The 20,767-nt window shown below is 41.8% G+C and overlaps 1 protein-coding gene across 1 annotated transcript; it reads right to left on the minus strand.

Moving 5' to 3' along the window:
- Positions 1–7,922: 7,922 nt before the first annotated feature.
- ankrd34c (ankyrin repeat domain 34C) lies at positions 7,923–11,093 on the minus strand. Its single transcript, XM_086207790.1, has 2 exons — positions 10,808–11,093; positions 7,923–10,020 (listed from the first exon to the last, which is right to left on the minus strand). The coding sequence occupies exon 2, from the start codon at positions 9,968–9,970 to the stop codon at positions 8,381–8,383; it is 1,590 nt and encodes a 529-aa protein (XP_086063916.1). The 5' UTR covers positions 9,971–10,020; positions 10,808–11,093; the 3' UTR covers positions 7,923–8,380.
- Between the last annotated feature and the right edge of the window lie 9,674 nt (positions 11,094–20,767).

Raw genomic sequence — 20,767 nt, forward strand, 5'->3', positions numbered from 1 at the left:
GAAAGATCCTGTGGACTGAACGAAATGCACCATGGTAAAATAGTAGCCTACGTAATAGAAATCACATTTCAATAAATAAAAGTGACTTTTTTATTATTACTAATTATGCAGCACTGCAATTTCCAAAAGTAGAGTGAGAATAGCAAACTTAAGGAATAATACATTCATAAAAATAAGGACTGTCAAGGAATACGAAAGAAATACCACGTAAAAGGTGCGCACACACACATGTCTGCAGAAGGTCATATATATATATATATATATATATATATATATATATATATATATGTATATATATATATATGTATATAGAGGTCATATATATCATCTATAAAAAACATTTCAGAGCTTGTCTTAATCATGGGCTGCGAGAGAACATTGCCAAACTAAAAGAGAAGGTGAATCTTTATTGGCATCTAAAAATCATCTGCAGGATTGTACAGGAAGTCCCATCCAGAAGTGTGTCGGCAGAAGGCCCTCTAATTTTAGCAAGGGAAGGTTACCATACTGGGAGAGGGACTGGGAAGCGTGCAGCGCAGTCACATGACAGGCTTGCAGCAGCCAGGTCACCTCAGAAGTACTCTTGTATTTGAGAATAGGGGCTTTGTGTTTCCAAAGGTCGTGCAGCGCGCTAAAAAAAACTTGACTAAAACTACTTTTATTATAAATGATTAAAAAGAGTATGTACAGTTGTGTAAAATATAATACTCCTTAACTGTAGCCTTGGCAGCTTGTGATATGCTGGTTTGTTTGTTTTTTCTTTTTCCTGAAAGGCATTCTAAATCTTCCGTGTAATTAGTGATTGGAATGCAGAATGTTGTTACCAGGTCAGACAGGGGTGATTACATAATCTTCAGGTTTTCAAAGATGACCTTTGAACTCTGGGCAATGAACAGTGCCAACTGTCTCAGACAGTAGTGAGAACAATCTGTCTCAGAAGCTCAGCAGCTCCAACAGTCACTGAGTCAGGTCACCTTGTAAGGCCCAAGGTCAACGTGATATACTAATGTGTTTGGCTCCGCCTGTGTGTGAGGGGATTTCAGCCAGAGGGTGGGACTTTTGAGTTTCTTACCTGACACAGTAACTTTGCTGTAAGCTACAAACTTAATGTTTAATTCCTCATGTCAACCGTAGCTCTGTTGAAGACTTAATTTAGGTGTGAGCATGTAACAGCAACCTGCTATTACTGTCATCTTGGTTTCTTCTTTTGTATTCACGCCACAGCAGGCAGGAATCAAGGGTGTAATAATTGCTGTATTTGTAGAACTTTCCTCACCTAATACGCTGGGGCCTAATGGGAGTTTTAGCCTCTACCTTTGTGATTCCTTTTGCAGTTCACATAGCCATGGAAAGTCAAAATTTGCTTAAGACATATGATATATTGGAGTGTATGTAATTAAGTTAAAAAGAGAAACCTTGCTGATTCATTTTTAATCTACTTAAATAATTATTTTGTATCACGGCACCAATCTTTTCATTGCATTTGTTAAATTTACCGTGTTTGATTTGGGCATGTATTTTTAAAAAAATTTCTCTATGTACACACACATTTCAGAGGTCATGAAAATTTGGCTCAAAAGCATGGAAAAATTCGTATGAACCCTGGAAGCATGTAGAAGACAGTTTGTGTTGGTGAGGGTACAGCGACCTCTGCTGGACGCTTTCAGAACTTCTTCTCAAAGTATAAATTGCTATGAATAGTTGATCTAACAACATCAGGCCTCATTCCTGACATGTTCTTACACATTTAAGGACTTTCGTGTACATCTTGTAACAGTCAATCACTCCGGTGACAAAGACTTTAATATTACAGGATGTACACGATAGATATCAGGGTCAAGGAGTTTCAAATACCTTTTAAGATATAAGAATAAATTTATGCATCAGAACATTTCACAAATGAGGCTCGGTGCCCTGTAATGTAATTAGCAATCTTCATATTCAAATGTGTATTTTTCCAACAAAAATGATCTCATGTGGATAAAACACAGAACACTTACGAATTTGCAAAAAAAAGCAGATTTGTGCTGCGTTTTGTCTAAATCGTCGTACAATGGCGTGCGGGCCTTGTGTTCTCTGAACGTTTGTTTCATATTTCTGCTTTTTTGAAAGTGAATGCTACATCTGCAGCTCTTCACCACTCTCACACCCCCCCCCCAAAAAAAAATCAACATTCATTTATTTTTTTACCATCATGTCAAACATCAACAAATGAACAGGCAAATTGCCCAGTTAGAGTAATGATTGGTTCATTTGAGCCTCTCACACTCGAATATTCATGCAAAACCAACGCCATACAGCAGGCTTGAACAGCGGAGGAGTCTCCATTCAGGTGTAAACCCACTGCAACTGAGTCCTACACACTGGTCCTTTCACTCTTCGTGCCTATTAATAGTGTGCTCATATACAAAAATATTACAAAGCCCCAATTTTGGCATCAGGAATTTGGTTTAAGAGTCAAGACTGTGCACTATGTGTACCAGTATCAATTTTAGGCTTTATTAATTGATTTCATTGGACACTTGGGGGCAGTGAAACACCCACAGGAGACCTTGGAATCCTTTTTTATGGCCTGTTAACAGGAGGTTGTGGATAACTGCGGCACCGGTTGACCATAAATGAAATGATCAGGAACACTAACAAGAATCTTAACGAGTCACATGGCAAAGGCATCTTTATAAGACAAATGTCAGGGTTAAGACACGGCTGTCGTCAAAATCCTCATGGACGCAGGACATTTACAATAAATCTTTTGGTCTTGAAGTTTTTTTTATAATTAGGGCCTGAGCCAGTCCCTGGCGAAGACCCTATTATGTTTCGAAGGCACTTCAAAAGTTAATTTGACCCCCTAAACATGCATGAAAACTCACCAAATTTGGTAAGCACATCGGGTGCGGCGAAAAATTCGATAATTTAAAAAAAAAAAGAGGCGCTCTACTCAATAGCGCCACCTACATACCCAAAAAACCACGCCACAGCCTGTAGGAATGTCCTACAGACATGGGACAAACACCATTGAACTCGTCTCATCAAGACGGATAAATCATACACTCACACCCCTGACCTAACTGTAACAGGATGTCCACAATTTGGACACGAATGTCTAATTTTGGACAATTTTGCGCCCCGAACAAAATCTATCTCCTCCTAAACCGTAAAGGCCAGGGCTTCCAAACTTTCACACATTACTCTCCCAACTGTGCTGATTAAAAGTTGTTCAAGGTTAATATACTACGCGCTCGGTTTGGATTTTATGAGCCGTCAAAGTGGGGGAGACACTTTTCGCCTTTCAATGGAAGTCTATGGGGAGAGCGTGTCCTCTCAGGGTACATACTCTCAAACTAATGCTTCTCACGTCTACACCATACATTCCACAGCTTTTAAAAACATATCACTGTATTCCTGACAAAAATCCCTACAAAAATATGGTATTTTGTGTGACTTTTGACCAACGTAGGCCGAGTTATTCAGCTTTTACACACTACATTTCTCTGAATCCTCCACTCTCTCCACTCTAGCACAGATCAGACACAGTGCAGCGGGGGAGGGGTTCTTAAAGGGCCAGCTGGCAGCTCTGCTCTCAGCTCTGCTCTCAGCTCTGACACAGATGGCAGAGAGCGAGCAGAGAAGGGAGGGGCTCTCAGCTCGGCTCTCAGCTCTGCAGTCACACTGTGCAGCGCACTGAGGCTCGTATCTCCTAAACTACAAGGCCTAGGGATTTGCCGATTACACCGTTGGATTCGGGACGGCGATCCGGCCGCGGCTGCGCGGGGGCTCAGGCCCTAACAACGCTGCTTGCAGCTTTAATTTGGTGTTGCGGTTCTGCCGGGGCACTGCCTGATTTGAAGGGGGCTAGCCCCTGTACCATTTGTACGTTTAGCAGTGGGAGAATGCTGAGGCACGCTTTTTGTTGATTTGCCTTTGCACAGTTCTTGTGTCTTAGGTGGAAGTTTCTTCGACAGTGTTTTCTGTGCTGCTGGCCTCACTGCATTTGAGAGCTGCGACTTTAGTTCTTGAATTTCTTTTCTGAGCTTGACCAGCTCAGCATCTTTTTCTTTGATGACTTTGAGCAGCTCACTTTTGTTCTTATCTTCTTTCTTGCAATAACTCTCAATTCGCAGCTCTGCATTTCTAAGCTGGTTGTTAGAAGCCTTATTAATGCTTTCGCAACGACTCAACAGGCTCCTGAGATGCGTGTTTTCATGATTAACTGCCTCCACTGTGTCTGCATCAATCCCTGGCTCATCGGCAAGGAAGCGTCTTTTTAGGAGGATGATTCTTTGAATGAAACTTTTGGGGTCATTCAAAAGTTCCATTGATCTTTCGAGATCACCCTTGAACCTGCGAATGTAGGTCTCCAAGTCTTTTATTTTATTTTCTAGATTCTTTGTTTCTGGCCTCATAGCTTTCTCTTTGTGCTGAAGGAATTTGATCCTGTCATCCATGTCAAATATTTGTATTTTGACTGTATTCAGCTCATGTTTTGTGGTGTTGTGTTTCGCCTCTTCTGACTTGCAGTCTCTGTCCAGAAACTTGAGTCTCTTCTCAGTGTCTTGTAGTTGCAGGTGTAAAACACAATTGTTTTCTTTTTCTTGGTTCCATTGTTTTAATGCTTCGTTTCTTTCCTTTGTCAAAGTCTGTATCTTGGTACTTTGGTCTGCAATCATTTTGCTTTGATTGAGGATGTCCTCCTCTAATTTGGAATGACACTTCTCTAGATGGTCATTTCTTTTGTCTATCGCTTTCATTTTTTTACACAAGTCAACCTTGTCCATCTCCAATATTTTCAAGCTGACTCCGTGATCGAACTTGTCTGTCTCGTATTCTTTTTGCCGCTGCTCAGCAGATCTGTCTCTGTCTTTAATTTCCTTTTCCAGTTTATCGATGACTCTCTTAGTCTTTTCATCGTTCTTATGGAAATGGTTCTTCATTTCCTGGAATTCTTGTGCATGTTTGGCTTCCAGTTCTTGTGTTTCCCTATTTCTTTTATTGTCATGTTCACACAGCTTCTTATTGAAGTCTGTTTGAATGCTGGAGAGTTTCTCCTCATGCTTTTGGGACTGCTCAGATAGACTTATCTTGAAGTTTCTTTGCATATCAGCAATCTTCTTCTCCAGATCCATCTGGATTGTTTTCATATTTCTAATCGTTCCCTCTCTTGAAGTCAGAGCCTGGCGAAGATCTGTGTTTTTCTTCTCACAGGACTTTAACTTCTCTGTGAGTTCCACTTTCTCCTTATTGCCATTGTCCATTTTTTTCTGGAGATTCCTGATGTTGCTCTGATGAGACTCCAACTCCTTCTCTTTCGAGTGAATCTCACCTTGGAAGAGCTTGGCATTGGCCTCCTCTTTCTCCTTCAACCTCTTGACCTCCCACTGAAGTTTTTCTATTTTAGCTGCAGGGTTATCGACCATTGTCTCTGGACACTTATGCGAAGTATCCCGTACCTTTTTGAACAGTGGCTTTGTTGTCTTGGCAGCAGTGTATTTCTGAGGCATTGTTGGTTTGTAGTTTTAATTTTAATTTCAGGGTCCTCTGATTCATGGTGGTTTTTATGGGCAGTGATCTTGCCTCCAGTGATCTCACTGACTGTGATCTCATTGATGTCGGCATTCATCTTTGCCTCAGTGATCTCAACACCAGTTCACTGATTGCCATACTTAGTGTGTGTGTGTGTGTGTGTGTGTGTGTGTGTGTGTGTGTGTTGCTGTCATCTCTGTACGTTGTAGAATACTTCAAAGGATTATCAAAGAGATGACACAAGGATGACAGACTGAGATAAGAGAGCTTTGAATTTTTTTTCCCACTGGTGCCAGAATTCTGCATGAATGCACCAAAAGAGACCTGTAATCTGACTGCGCATGCGGGCCCGCTCGAACCCACTTGGGATTTTCTAGTTGTATTTGAAATTACTGTAAATATTTATGATGAAAAATATCATTTGGATAAATGATCGGATATTGAAAAAAACTACAAGTGTCTTGTTATCTGGTGTCATACACAGTTAATGCACATCATTTTCAAATTTTATACTGTGTGAATGGGTTATTTCCATCCATCCATCCATTTTCTTCCGCTTATCCTGTTAAGGCTCGGGGGGGGTGGAGCCTATCCCTGCAGCCTTCAGGTGAGAGGCGGGGTTCACCCTGGACAGGTCACCAGATCATCGCCATAGGACAGGACAGACAGACAGACAACCATTCACACTCACAGTCACACCTACAGTCAATTTAGAGTATCAATCAGCCTCGTCCCCTCTTGATGTCTTTGGACTGTGGGAGGAAGCTGGAGTACCAGAGAGAACCCACACAGGAACAGGGAGAACATGGAGACTCCACACAGAAAGATCCTGTGCTGGAGCCAGGACTTGAACCTGGAACCTTCTTACTGTGAGGCCACATTGCTAACCACTGTGCCGCCATATATAAAAATACATATAATATAAATAAATTTACATGTAAATGCAAGTCAGCACATTAATGGTTTCAGTGGCTGCAGAAGATTTTCACATTTGAAATTTGACCGAAGCGTTCTTACATTTGATGGCGTGAACTGTGTCCTCATGAATTCTTACCGTCGTAGAAGCACAGGGCGGTTTTCAACCACTGGGTTTTTGAGGAGACATTTTGAAGACATTATCATAACTTTCAGCTGCTCCCCCTCTCTGACGGTTCAGCCTGTTTCCAGTTAATGGCTGTTTGACATTTAAACAACAGCCTGCTTTTCGTCTTGCTCAGCGTGTAATAAAAAAGCCCACTCTCATACCTTTTGACACACGCTTTAAACTTTGCTGTCTCTAAATGTAAAGTGAAATCTCCTAATAATAACATAATGTAAATACACAGTAATGGTCAAATGCTCTTTTTTGGTGGGAAAAATGTACTTTGCTTTTTAGGGTTTGGTTTTTTTTTTTTGTTCCGTCCACAAAAATTGTTCCAAATTATGTACATGTCTACATTATTATATCATATAATGTTGTTAAAAGTGTATTTACTTTATCCAGAAGGTTTTCCAATGTTGATAGTGTTGGTGTTCCTATTATTACGTGAAAAACAACAAGGCCAAATTTCATCAAAGATGATTAAGAGGTGGATTATTCGTCAAGGAAGAACCCATACAGATTTTGGGAAAATCTATTCAACATAGCAAAAAGGGCGCCCCCTAGTTTCAGTGACAGTAATGGAGCGTACGCTTCTCAATATGTTCCATGTTATTGTGATGGTCTCTTGTTTTCTTATCCTTTATCTTCATTGTATCCTGAACTTGTGATCACATCAGCAGATTCTAATGAGCACCTGTGTGGCTGCTATCAGCAGAGCCCCTGTTCAAGGTGATGAGGGAAATAAAACAATTAGAAAAGAGGAATTCACAAGTGATAGACATTTATTCTGAATATACAACAAACTACTTGCAAAAATACTATGGATTATATTGTGGGTTTTTTTTTTGTTGTTGTCTTAAACAGAAGCACTTCTTCTTCACAGGTAAATTACATGGAAGCTGTATGATCTTTAGTTTTGATTGCCATTAGCGTGAAATGACATTTCATGATGAGGGTATCACCAATGTTATAGTGTGGACTACAAGCTGCTATGTCCTTCCATGTTACTTGAAATCATCAGATATGACAAGTGCTTTTTTTTTTTTTTTTTTTTTGTAACTCTGTTAATGGCAACATTTCTCCATTTCCCTTCCTCCTGGGCAGTAAAGTACTATTATACATAACCCATAATTTTACCTGCTTTTAAGGCATGTTTTTCATTCACTCACATCATGTATTCTGAGTCTTATTCCTTGTGAGACCAACAACATTGAAATAAAACACATTTTGGTTACATCGTTAGCTTAAAATGGTCTTAATACATTAAATGTATCTGTCCACTTCCCCCCCCCCCACACAATTCTTTATCTTGAAGGCACTTTATACAAATTTGCTACAAACAGTCAAACTTTACCTTACTCAAAGCTACATCTCAGACAAGTGCATCACATTTTTCTTATCCAAAGTAAGCCAACTGACGGTGCTAATTACATATGCACAAAGTGCACCCGAGTGGCCAGTTGGCTACAAAAATGGTCCCAGCATGTTCCCTACACATTACATTATCATGTAAGAGAGATAGTTCAGAGGAAAAGTACCATGTTTTGGCGTTTACATTCAAAACTGTAATACATACAAAGCAGGGTGAGGATAATCATGAAGGTGGGGTGCAACACAGGGAGAAAATCCATATTGCTCAGGTTTAATATAATCTTTCGGAACAAAATATAACATTATTCATCACTGAAATGACTGCACAACTGAACCTATGGATCCTGACAATTAATGGTGTGAACATTTCTACTCCCACAACATGTGCTGCATAAACACCACCACTAACTAATGTGCCAGCTCTTCAAAATCTGAAAGCTGCTTCATCTGCTCCACTTGCATAGAGTGCCTTCTCACAAGTTTCTTCTTGGACTTGAGGCCGCCCCTCTTTGGTGTGTTTGGTGCTACCGGAGCTATAGATCTAATACCTGTGGCTAGAGGTGAGGAGGGCTTGCTACTAGCCCCGATATCAGGGATGGGAGGGTTGGGGTTCACGTTGAGAGGGGGCAGGTGGCCAGGCCTGGTGTGGGAGATGTGATCTAGTAGCAGGGTGCCTGAGCCCCGTCTCTCCAGGAGGCCTGGTGGACGCCTGCGTGCTGTGCTGGGGGAGGATGTGCTGGCATTGCTGTCAAGAGACTCTCTGGAGCTGGTCAGCATTGCTAGAGGAGATGTGTTTAGTTTCCTTCGTTCCACTGGGACCTTGGGGGAGTCTAACATGGCGGAGTCTGAATAGAGCTGTGAGTCGGAGTCGTAGTGATCGTTCCCCAGACGTCTCCTGTGCATTGTGTCTCTGAGACTGGCTACCCCACCGCTGCTGCCGCTCTCCTGCTCTGTAGGAACAGTGCTGCGCCGTGCCAGCGGCTGGTGCTGACCGAGAGATCTCTCATATGATGTTTTGGATGTTGGAGGAACTGATAGCGAGGTTGTCATTTTGCAGGGCTGCTCACCCACTAGTGGGAATAAGCTGTCTTTGCCATCCACACTGTTCTGCCTGGATAAAGCTGACCTCTTACTCAGAGAGAGCCCATTTACTCCTGCAACCATGTCCTCATCAGAACTGGCTTTCTTACCCTCCTCGTGATTGCACCCTCTTTCAGCCAGCACCGAGGGAGCAATCAGCCCCCAAGGCTCCGACTGCAGACGCTTCAACTGAGGTAAACGTGCACGCTTGGGGTTTGCCGGTTTGCGTGTTGGAGATGTGGGCCCGTTGGCAAGTTTTGCAGCTGAACAAGAAGTTTTCAGCTTAGTCTGGAAACTGAAGACAGTGTTTTGTTGCTCTTGCTCCGGTGTGGCAGACGCAGTTACGCTGATATCAGAAGGTGAGGTGCAATAAACGGGGGAGGACCTCTCATCCAGCTGTGGCGATGGAGGGACGTTCAGGTACTGTTTGGTGGTTTTGGTGCCAGATGGGGACTTGTCTGTGGTGATTATGATGACCTCCTTGCCTTTAGCTTTGCATGCATCCAAGAGCAGTTTTAGTGTCAGCTTATCGTCTGCGTTGATGGCGTAGACCAGAGCTGAAGCCCCGGTCCTGTCCTCCAGACTGGGATCAGCTCCATTGCTAAGAAGGTGATCCACCACCTCATGTCCTGCCTTGTGGATGCACGCGTGCATCAGTGCAGTCCTACCTCCTTTGTCCTGTATGTTGGGATCTGCCTGGTTGTCCAGTAAATATTTCACCAGCTTTGACTTGCTAACACTCTGCTGGTCACTGTGTGTGGACATGCAGGCCACCATGAGAGGCGTTTCTCCACGTTCATTGCTCTCGTTGATGTACGCACCTCCTTCCAACAAGAGCCTGGTGAGTCTCAAGCGTCTGAGCCACACCGCCTTCAGGAGGGAGTTTCCATCCGTTCGCAGCTCCAGAATGTCTGCCATCTCCCAGCAAATCACAGATTTTCTCAGCGTGGAATTTACAGCTCGCAGCCCTTTGAAGAAATGATCGAAGAATTTAACCTAACATATCATACACACTCAAATAGATGTTCCCTGTTTTGTTAAGTCTTCACCAGCAGGGGGCACTCTTTTACAACATAAAGACTACTCCTGTAACTTGCTTTTAAACATTGATGACACAGGAAAGATACTATTAATATCATAATTCAGATCCAGCTGTTATGATATGGCATTTACACATTTTGCAAGTCTTAAAAATCACGTCTGTTCAGGTGAAAGCGCTGCACCTGGGAGATCCTCAAACACCACACGCATATTCATGAAAAATCTAAGTTTGCAGCCTCGTTACAGCAGCTTGTCTTTGTATCTTTTTTCTTATTTAGGGCGGCATCAATATAAACAGCCATGAAAATATATGAATGCGCAACAAAACAAACAAACAAAAAAGATCCTATCAGCTGTTTCAGTGTATTCTTTTAAGAACAGACAGGGGTCAGGGATTAATAATGTGATTCTATGATCGGCTACTTACATTGAAAAAATAAAATAAAATAAACCATAAGCATGTGTTCGGACGTGACATAATGACAGTTGCTGTCCATGGTTGTAATCCAGAGACGCGTACAAATTGTTTGATTAATTGTCTAATTCTCTTGCCTTTAAGATTTTATCTATAACGTTGAGAATGTCCACCATTAGCTGTCATTCTATCAAGATCAGCTTCCTCAAAGAACAAACCATATCATAACCACAAATTAATCATTTTCAACCAAACCCGCGGTTGATTAAGAGCAACTTTGCGCCTGTTAATGATCTTACCTGATCGGAGGACAGTTTTTCCATGCTCCAAATGACCCGGTGCTGTGTCATACGAGTGGGAAATCAGGAATGATTAAGGATTGAAAACAGGCAAGTTTGCTGCGGTCAGTAATCCTTGTGTATTTCTCCTCCGTTAAGTGTTCCCATCGATGCGTCCTAGTTGTGGGTTACAGGGTGCCGTGCCTCTCTGGCACCATCGCACATGAGCGCGGAGGCTTTTGTTGTGAAGGCGCACTACATCAGTCCAATAGACAGTATTCCTTTCACTGCGCACTCAAGGATCACAACCTGGAGACGCTGCGGGTTATAAATAACTTACTTTCTTGCTTGTTGAATGAAACGTGTGTTCACTTGACGTCAGAGTAGACCAAAATAAATGAAAAAAAAACCTCTGTCCCGATCTTCATAACCGCAAACAATACGTCTCAAAGATATGTAAATGCTGTGTGTTTGATTGTATTTATTTAAAAAAAGAAAGAGAATTTGTAAATGAAAGCAGTGGAGTTTCAGTTATGATGGGGTCAACACATGATGTAAATGAGAGAATGACTGTTTATTGAATTTCATAATTGTTGATCCTTTTTAGTGTGTGAATCAGGTCTTTGCCTGTAAATAAGATGTAATCTCTGTGCAGTCTGGAGGTGGAACCTTGTGGATGTGAAGATAAAGGCAGCCTTGCTATGTGTCATGTTATAAGGATGGAAGACAATTCTATTGGATTCAAATGTGACAAAGGAACCCGTTCTTCCTTTCTTTTGGACAAATGCGTTAAATGCATTCTGATCAGAAATCAGATTTGCCTGGATCCATGATGCCGCAATCAATTAAGACATTTAAGCTCATTTGCTGCAGATCACATGGGATTGTCATGTGTCACTCCACAATAAATGAAGAAAGATTTCACACCTATGGCTGTATATTTACTGCGCAATTAAAGGGGCCAAAACTTGTAGCAGCCATCACAGCTATACAGCCTAATAGGGACAGTTCTATTTTTAGGTTGCTATGAGACAGCACAGAAGCAGTTTCTAATGAGAACAGTGATGTTCTCAGCTCCTGCAAGGAACAGGTAAATCAGGCACATCACATTCCGCCAGGGCTGCAAAGGCTTTTGATGCATTTACTCAAATACTTCTTTTTTTTTTTTTTGATAATGATGCTGACCCCCCCCCCCCCCACACACACACACACACACCCTTAACACACACACACACACACACACACACGCACAAATAATCCAGCAGCACCACCACGTTCAATCATTAGTCGTCTGACCCTGGTCTGTTTCTTCTGAGACTCGGACTGATCACTTTACAAACCATCCAAACACTTGATGTCTCAGGACTGCAGTTGTCAATGATGGGAGGGATTTCTCACCTGTGATTGCCTTCTCCGTCCTCGGGGACATGTTGTTTACAAGGCACATAAAGTGTGTGGTTTTACAAAAGCGGTTGTAGGCATCGTGTCCAAAGATGGTCCCTATCACATTCAAACCCCGTTTAAAAAGAGCCTTTATTAAAATGTCGTAGCAAAAACCCAAGTGTCAGCTTTAAAGAAACCCTGTGTGATATTTTCACTGTCAGTGTTTGATTTTTTTTTTTTTTTGAATGTGCAAACCATAATGTGCGTTTTATACTAATAAGCTTTATCAGGGACAGAGCTGCTATCCACAAGGAAATGATGGACTAGGCTGATCGCTGGCTTAGACGCATTCAGGAGCCGTAGAGACGTCATGCACCATGATCTTTGCCCCATTTATGTTGTCGTCTGCAGTGTATTAAAGGGAGAATAAATAATTAAAGCAGAGAGAATAAGAGCTGTCACCCCTGGGAGCAGTTTCCATTTTCAGATATCTTACATCGCAGCTGCTCCTCCTCTCCCCTCCTTTCCAAATATAACCTTTTCTACCGTCAGAATCGAGAGATTTGTACTCTACAGACTACACTACCTCTGAGCCTATATATAGACCCTGATCAAGTCTAAAAGTTATCAGAAGATGTTTAGATTAAGAGTCTGATCAGAAATTTGGCAACTAATGTAGTCGGCACCATGTCTAGTCGGAGTCCATGCTAATGTTTGGAGAGGGAAAAAAGGGAAAGAAATGGAAATGTATTCAGGTAAAAAGAACATGTAAATAAGTTCAAATGGGACTCGGATTGATTATCATTCCCTGAAGTGGCCACTATCTCCATTTTTAGCATCTAATGTTGATTAAATGTCTGGCTTTACGAACCAATCAGACGACAGCAGGGGATGGGGGGAGCGCTGGGGCAGGGGACCCAACAATGATGTCAGCAAACCTTTTCAGTGATGGTGTGCTGGTATAACACACTGTATTTTTAGACCTTAACCCTTATGGACCCAGGCTACTCAAACATGTCTGACTCTTAACCCACTGAGATCTAGAATGCCTAGAAAAAGCTGTGGTGTTTTGGGGAGGGTTTTCTGAAATGATAGAATTGTCAGCTTCCACTAAAAGCTTTATTTGACAGATACAAACGTGAAATAGAAAAAAAAAGATGTTTTCTGTCTATAATAACGGGTTGTTTGAAATGGAGGAAATATTTGATGTGGTTGATTGAATTCACTTAGATGATAAACTGCTCATCTTAAACATTTCTGTCAGAAAAGGCATTAGAAGGCTGAAGATGACAATTACAGAATAATAATGATTGAAAAGGGAGATTTTGTTGTAAGTGGCAGCAGCAATGGCTTCTTGATTAGCAAATCCCAGTCCAAAGTCAGAGCGTGTCACTGGCGTTTTTGGCTTTGCAAAAGGTCAAAACCTGAATGTTTACAAAGGCCAATCAGGCATTAATATTCTTCCCTCATAGATTACAATGGAACACAAACCCCAGAGCTCCCGATATGGTGGCTGGCATCTAAATACAGCAATGCGATCATGAGAGAAATGACTGGAAGATGTAGATGATGGTATGTAAAATAAATACGAAGGCCTGAATGCAGCCCAGAAGCATCTCCACCCTCTGTGAATATACAGTTTTACACAATTAACTCCAATGGGAGATTTTTTACATTTTTTTTTTTCCTCTGCTAATTATTTTCCTTCCTCACAAAAACATTTGCATTTGGACAGAGACTTTCCAGTGTGTGTGTATCCTCTGTCATTTTTCAGCTGTTTGTGTGTTTCTCCCTCTTTAAAGACTGAGTTTGACATTCTCATGGCATTTGGTGTCTCTGCGATTGTATCAAGTAAATGTGTGGGCTGCGACAGCAGTGAACTGGCACGAACCCTGCTGCAGCTTTCCACCGGACTGCTTCACGCTCCTACCTCGGAAGATTTAGGAAAATGCTTCCAGTGCGGTTTAAAACACCTGCCACCCCTCACATATGCTGCAAGCACCCCCCCCCCCCCCATCCACTCATGATTATGTCCCGTGAAGTATAACGCATTTTCAAACACTCTGATCTTTTTTCATATTGAGAAGTGCTACTTTCTCATACTTGAAAATCTTGAAACGGTTCCTCCTCGTCTTCCTCTCTTCATCACCCCGTCTGTTCTTTCACATCTCACAGTGCAAACCAACACCTGCCCTTCTGGCAAGCAGTAATTGAGTGGAGCATTATTCTGGGATATTATACAGGCAATGATTTTGCTGGGTGATCATTGTGTATGTCTGCTGTATCCTAGGAGATTGGTGCATATCTAATAAGGAGTTTGTTACTCATTTTGCAGAGTGGGCACTTTGATGCCCTACGTTTTGAGTTTTTGGGTTTTTGTTTTTGTGTTGTTTTTTTAGCTCAACATCCTCCTAATGAAGCAGAGGGCTCAAAGCTACAGAATCGGTTGCTTACCAACTCTACATCCCACTTATTAGTAGTTGTTGTGGAGCCTTTAATTGGATATTGGAATAGCAGGCACCTTAATGGTCTGTCAGTAATCAGGCGGTCAAGACGTATCCACATCTGACAGCATTGGGAACATCATTAAGAATTTTACCATCAATATCTAATCTGAAGACTCACGCGGTCCGGTTTTATTCTCGTGTTTCATGTTTCGTCTTGTGCCATCTTACGTGACAAGTGTTCCCGCAGTTTATTGTGTGTGGTTTCAGGTGCTGGTCTCATAAACTGCAAAAGTAATTAGTGGTGAAATTGATGTTTTGGCAGGATCTGTCACACCTCTGTTCACAACCCCAAATCAAAACGTGTCTGCCCCCGATTGAGCGGAGCACAGACTCTCAATCAAAGAAGTTATCGAATGCAGCAGCGGAGAGGAAATACACAGCCATCAACATAGACTTATCTGTCCATCTAGACTATTTACCCCGATTAGCTTTTTGATTATTTGTTTATTTAACAGCATGTATCATGTTTTATTGTGTTTGTTACAGTTTAATTATTTGGCAGGGAAAAGTGGCTTCAGAAACAATTCAGGGCCAACAGTGTTTTGTAATGAGTTGCTCGGAACTCATCGCAGACTTGTTAGAAGTTTGGGTCTGTCAGAGTATGTGGGTACATCAGTGTGGATGAGTGGATGTTCTGACAGCCAGCAACAGAACTTCACTCTGCTCACAGTTCACACCCATGAGGCTGTGACGTCTTTGACACCATGAGGCACTCTGACCAAAATACACCTCCTCTGCAGCGTAAGGTGGGGAAAGAGCTTTTTCTGTGTCTGCTGTTGTTGCCAGTGACGTCAAATCATTCTTGACCATCCTCACGGATGTCAGAGCTCATCTGGAGAATCAGACATGACAGGACCACACAGGACCAGCCTGTCCTCAGTAAAATGAGTCTTCTTCAAGTGACAGAGCTAACAATAGGTCTTAAACATGGCTGCAAGGCACAATACCTGCAACCTATTAATTTAAGACAGAATCAGGCCCCACTGGGTCCATCCTTAGTTAATCACAGAGTAAATTATTCCAACTTGTAGAAGGTTGATTTTAAATATCACAGTACATTTTTCTACTCCATTTAGGGTTGCTTTTTAAAAAGAAAAAAAATCAGGTTAAATCAAACAATAAACATAGTTTTGCTGAGTGTTCTTCAGGTTTCCAATAAAAGAACATGGCAGCAACCTGCAGCATCTGAGTCTAATCAACTGTGTTCGGAGGCTGGAAGAGCTGCCAGGTATCAGAGCACAGACACAAGTCAGTAATTATTGCTGGGTGCTGTGAGAAAGGAGTCATGAGACAATGAAAGCTGTCACACTGAATGTGTCCAACCTGTCAGAGAAGAGCCGCTCACACACACTTCTGGTTGCTCTTGCATCCAGGTCAGCGAAAAGCATTCTGATCTGTGCAGATGTACGACCCCTGTAAACTGGCACGGTAGTGATTTTGGCTAAATGCCAATGCCAATTTGGGACTATTGTTTAGAAGGTATGTTCACCGTGTTTACGTTTTAGCGTAGCATGTTAGCATGCAAATATTTACTTGGGGTTTTATGACTTGTGCTTTGGGGTTTTTTGTAAGTCAACATTTATGTGACAACAGTCGAGTCAACTAGTTGCAGATGACTTCATCAGCAAAAACAACAGGAGAAGGGAAAGCGTGACGACAAAGAGCTCATACACACCCATGAAACCAGAAGTCGTTCTGCAGCAGAGTATCGACAAAATGCATGAAAGGATCTTTAAGTCAACACATCCTTTTTTGTCTCTTTTTTTGTAACGGAAAACCTCAAATATCAAATCCTGTGGCGGTTACAAATTTCATGGCAATCTATCTGAGTCATGTCAATGTTGCTGGGCCTCCAGTGGACTGACTGACCATCACACTGGCTGATGTTGTCATCCCAGAAGCCACCCTATGATCATGGTGATCATGGCTAAAAATATACACATTGATAGCATAATGTCATGTAAAACTGTTATATGATCTGACCTAATGGTAGGTTCCTGCATCTGTAAGATATTTTTATGCCAAAAAAGGAAGCAAGAAATCAGGTAGGGGTGAGAATTCCGATACAAAAAATTAAAACATGTTTATTGCAGCAAAAATACTGATATTTGATGGCAGCGTACCAATGTTGATTGCGTATCTCGACATATTGCAGTATTCACAACTTACCCCACCCCTTTTATCAGCATATTTTCTCTAAAATACTCAATTCTCCAAATGGTTTAGCAGACACTATTGGCTGAGCTGCCTGTGTTTTTGTCCTGCTGTTTACATGCACGCGCACACACACACACACAAGGCAGGACTTGTATCAGAGTTTACAACAGGTGGCAGAGTGAGGGAGGGTTTCTCTCTGCTTGAATCACAACTCTCCAGGTTTTTAATCCCTCTTTCCAGACTCAAAAATAGCCACAGCAATCATACATTGCTACTGTGAACTAGCCTGCTAGCCTGTTTGCGAAAATACTTGGTGTGAGGGAGATAATGGACCTAATTAAAACGTGCAGCGCTTAGTTAATGGAAAAGAACAGTCATCCGCATTCTGGTTCCTCAATGTGCTCCTGAGGCCGATAGCGGTGAGATCCCTGCTAGTGTTCCCCCGGGTCAGGAGCTCTCCTACCTGACTGAGCAGATCCAGATAAGAACCAGTTATCTACGCCTCACAGCACTCTACATCCCACCGGGAGATCACCTCTCTAAGCAGCCTGGGATCCAGTCAAAACCAGAAGAGTACCACTTACTCCATGTCTGTGGAAATTCCACATCGCTGTCGAAAGTACAAGCGCACCAACATCATTAATGCTTCTGGTGAGGTGTTAGAAGAGTTGAAGCCCAGATTACAGGTGAGAAACACACGACTGATGTAATGATTTCTGCGAGGCATTCAGAAACAAACACATTTTGTTTATTTTTTTCATATTTGATGGACGGATTTAAAACAAGACGCACTTCAACATCCCTGATAAAATCTCATCTCACTGGTTGAAGAACATCCCGTGATGTGTCGTGAATTAAATTTCACAAAGCTGTTGTCAGCGAATAACAGTGAAATGCATTTTTGTAAACAACACAAAATGCCACTCGTGGAGTTTTGTTTTTGACGTGTCGTTTCAGTCTTTTTTCACGTAAAAAGGTTGAAGGTGTTGGTTGTAGACATTTGAGTTTAAGGTTCCGCCACTTTTTTCTCATTTAGGACATAAAATGAAAAGTCTTTGGATTTTTTGGAAGAACACAAAAAGCACTCAGAGAGTTCCCTGCAGTTCTTCACAAATGATTGATCTGGCTTCAGCCTGCTGATGTCAGTCTCTACATGATGGTAGCAGAATCAAAACGGTGCTAAAATGAGATTCTGTGTTGTGTGTGCAGTGACTAAACGTGACTCAGGGAAGCTGCTCAATGTGAGAGTGTAATATTCACCAACAGCCTTATGAGTAGAGCTGCGTCTACTGATTATTTTCATCAGTGTTTCATCTGTTAATTATATAACGATCAACCAATGAAAAATACTCGTTACAACTCACCGGAAGCCATTTGAAGGCATCTTTTCTTCTTGGAAATTGTTATGAAAATCAAATCGCTCACGTGAAGAGCCGCTAGGAAATATTTGATCACCGTTAGATTGTGTTTTAGTTGTACATCAATGGTAAAACTACATTAATTATTCTTATTTTGGCCTCTTGGGGAATAACACCACTGGTTGGGTCATTGGTGAATATGTTACTTACACATCAAGCACACACACACACACACACACACACACACACACACACACACACACACACACACAACAGGAGCATTAACATTCATTAGGCTGCTCAATCAATGAAAACTCAATATTCATTCTCCTTTTGTCTGTTTTGGTCTCCTCCAACTCTCTTTGGCCCGGCTATTTTCTAGCATCTCCCTGTGTCTGTCTGCCACTGACAGCATGATTTATGTGCGCATATTCCTAAAAAACATTGATCTGAATCTTAGACCTTACTAGAACAGCAGAATGCTGGTCTTCATATTACACACGATTAATGCAACTTTACGCTTTTGTTTGTGTTTCTCCGTGTCAGTTTTGGTAGCAGATGATGGATGAACTGGTCCTTTCATTATACCCAGCACTCCCAGTTTTTGTGTGAAGAGTTGTCAGTTTGATTTGGCTTTTAACTCAAGGTGTTAGAGCTCCAGTTGGCACATTTTGTGAGTAATACTTTTGTGCTACAGGCTTTGTTGGGAGGATTCTCCGGGGTACCCCTCTATCCAGATCAAGACCTCTGAACCACTTTGCTTCTTCTTCATGAGCATTCAGCATGGATCAACCTCACATCTGCTCTAACCTCTGAATGGACTATTAAAACTTTGAAAATAATTCCTACTTGAATCTCAATCAATTTTACCCCCCCCCCCATTCAATCCCTGATAAACCTGAATGTAGTTTTACATATTTCTCTCAACAACTGTCCGATTCTTATTCTCTAGGATCCTGTTTTCTTTTAGTGTGAACATATCTAATGGCACACATCCCACCCAGTTGGAGACACCCAGAGTGCAGCTGGGGTGTTGTCCATGACACGATTGTGTCAATATCACAATGTGGTGACTTCCTCACGATATGAATTTTGAGAATGTGGTTGTCAATATCGGCATCTGTGTGTATGTTTGGATAAAGCATCTATATATGTTGATATATGTTCATTTATACTCTGGAATAGTAAGTATCTTAAGGAAGGATGAGTAGTTATGTCATTTGTTTTAGCTTGTGGCAGGTTTGCTCTGTTGTTGTCATCAGCTTTAAACCTGCGATGCTGCTGCTCACCATTCAGGCCAGTGCTGAATGAAGTGTGTGTGTGTGTGTGTGTGTGGGGGGGGGGGGGGGGGGCTGATTTCATTAGTGTTGATCAAAGGCCTCATCGTGCATTTCATTGTCCAAGTGTGTCTTGACATAATGGTCACACAGCAGAATCTGCCACAGCTGTGATATCACAGCCACAGGTCGGATCCACACAAGAGAACAATGGGGAGGTGAAGATAGGACAATATTACACACAGATGATAGAGCTGCTGCCGTTTGTTTCCACCGTGTACATACTTTGACTCCCATTGATCAAGAATATTCTCAGGTGATCTCATTACAACCTCTTAAAAGCGTGCTGGGAGACAATGTGTTCAAATTAAACGACAGCCCCTCACAATCAATGTAAATCAATTAGGATGTTTTTTTAATATAGTGGACACACAAATTTCCTGGTTCATCACGTGATTGATAGTGATTGCTGTTGTTTACACATCAAAAGTCCTTGTTTGGGCAGGTTTTTATTTGTGTTTTTCATTACTGTAACAGGGATTTGTTGTCTCCACCATGACAGGATCCTACATCACTTCCTATTGAGCAACACAGTCCGAAAACCTGGAAGTAAGTTGGTATGGTTGAACGTCTGCTTCCCTCGTGGGAAGTGAATTAGTTTTCAGCGAATTGGTTTTCAGTGAAATGCCTTAACCAAGTTTCAACTATATTTTGATGTTCTGTTCAACAAAAAGAATCTACACATTGCAGAATCGCGTGACAACTTCACAAACAACACGCAGCTCTTGTGTGGTTGTTTCTGCGCTTGAATTGTGAGGTCAGTACCGGGGAGGAAGATTTTGGGTCATCACCGTGAAATGAATTACTTACTCTGCAGTTGCACTGCGACAACACAGTTCCAAACCTGCAATTTATCAAATGCTACTTGCTCTACGTTTGCGATGCTGCTGCAGAACTCCCTCTGCTGCCATAATCCTGACAAGTACATCTTATTTGTGACAAATAGTGATTGGAGATTTACTGCTGATTGCTGAGGCTTTTCTGTGCATCTACATCTGTTGTACCACAAGACTTGCAACCTCCACAGTCATGGAGAAATATTTCTGTGTTTTACAGTGTCACTGTTGAAACAGGCACAGATGGAGGGGATGTGCCCTAAATAAATATGTAAGTAGCCATGCTGAGTTCCTGATTCCTGCTGCTCCCACTGATGCTATTGATCTAATTGCGCTTTTAAAGCCCAAATGCCTCAACTGAAATGTTCCCAGTGAAAACTAGTAAGCAAAAGCAGCTTGATTT

The sequence above is a fragment of the Aulostomus chinensis genome, chromosome 7 (genome assembly GCF_037954235.1).
Source record: "Aulostomus chinensis isolate RoL2024-O1b breed Wild chromosome 7, RoL_Achi_v1.0, whole genome shotgun sequence".
Lineage (NCBI taxonomy): Eukaryota > Metazoa > Chordata > Actinopteri > Syngnathiformes > Aulostomidae > Aulostomus > Aulostomus chinensis.

What these genes read in the sequence shown, in the direction of transcription:
- ankrd34c (XM_086207790.1), bottom strand. Translation starts at nt 9,970, where the DNA reads ATGGCAGACATTCTGGAGCTGCGAACGGATGGAAACTCCCTCCTGAAG.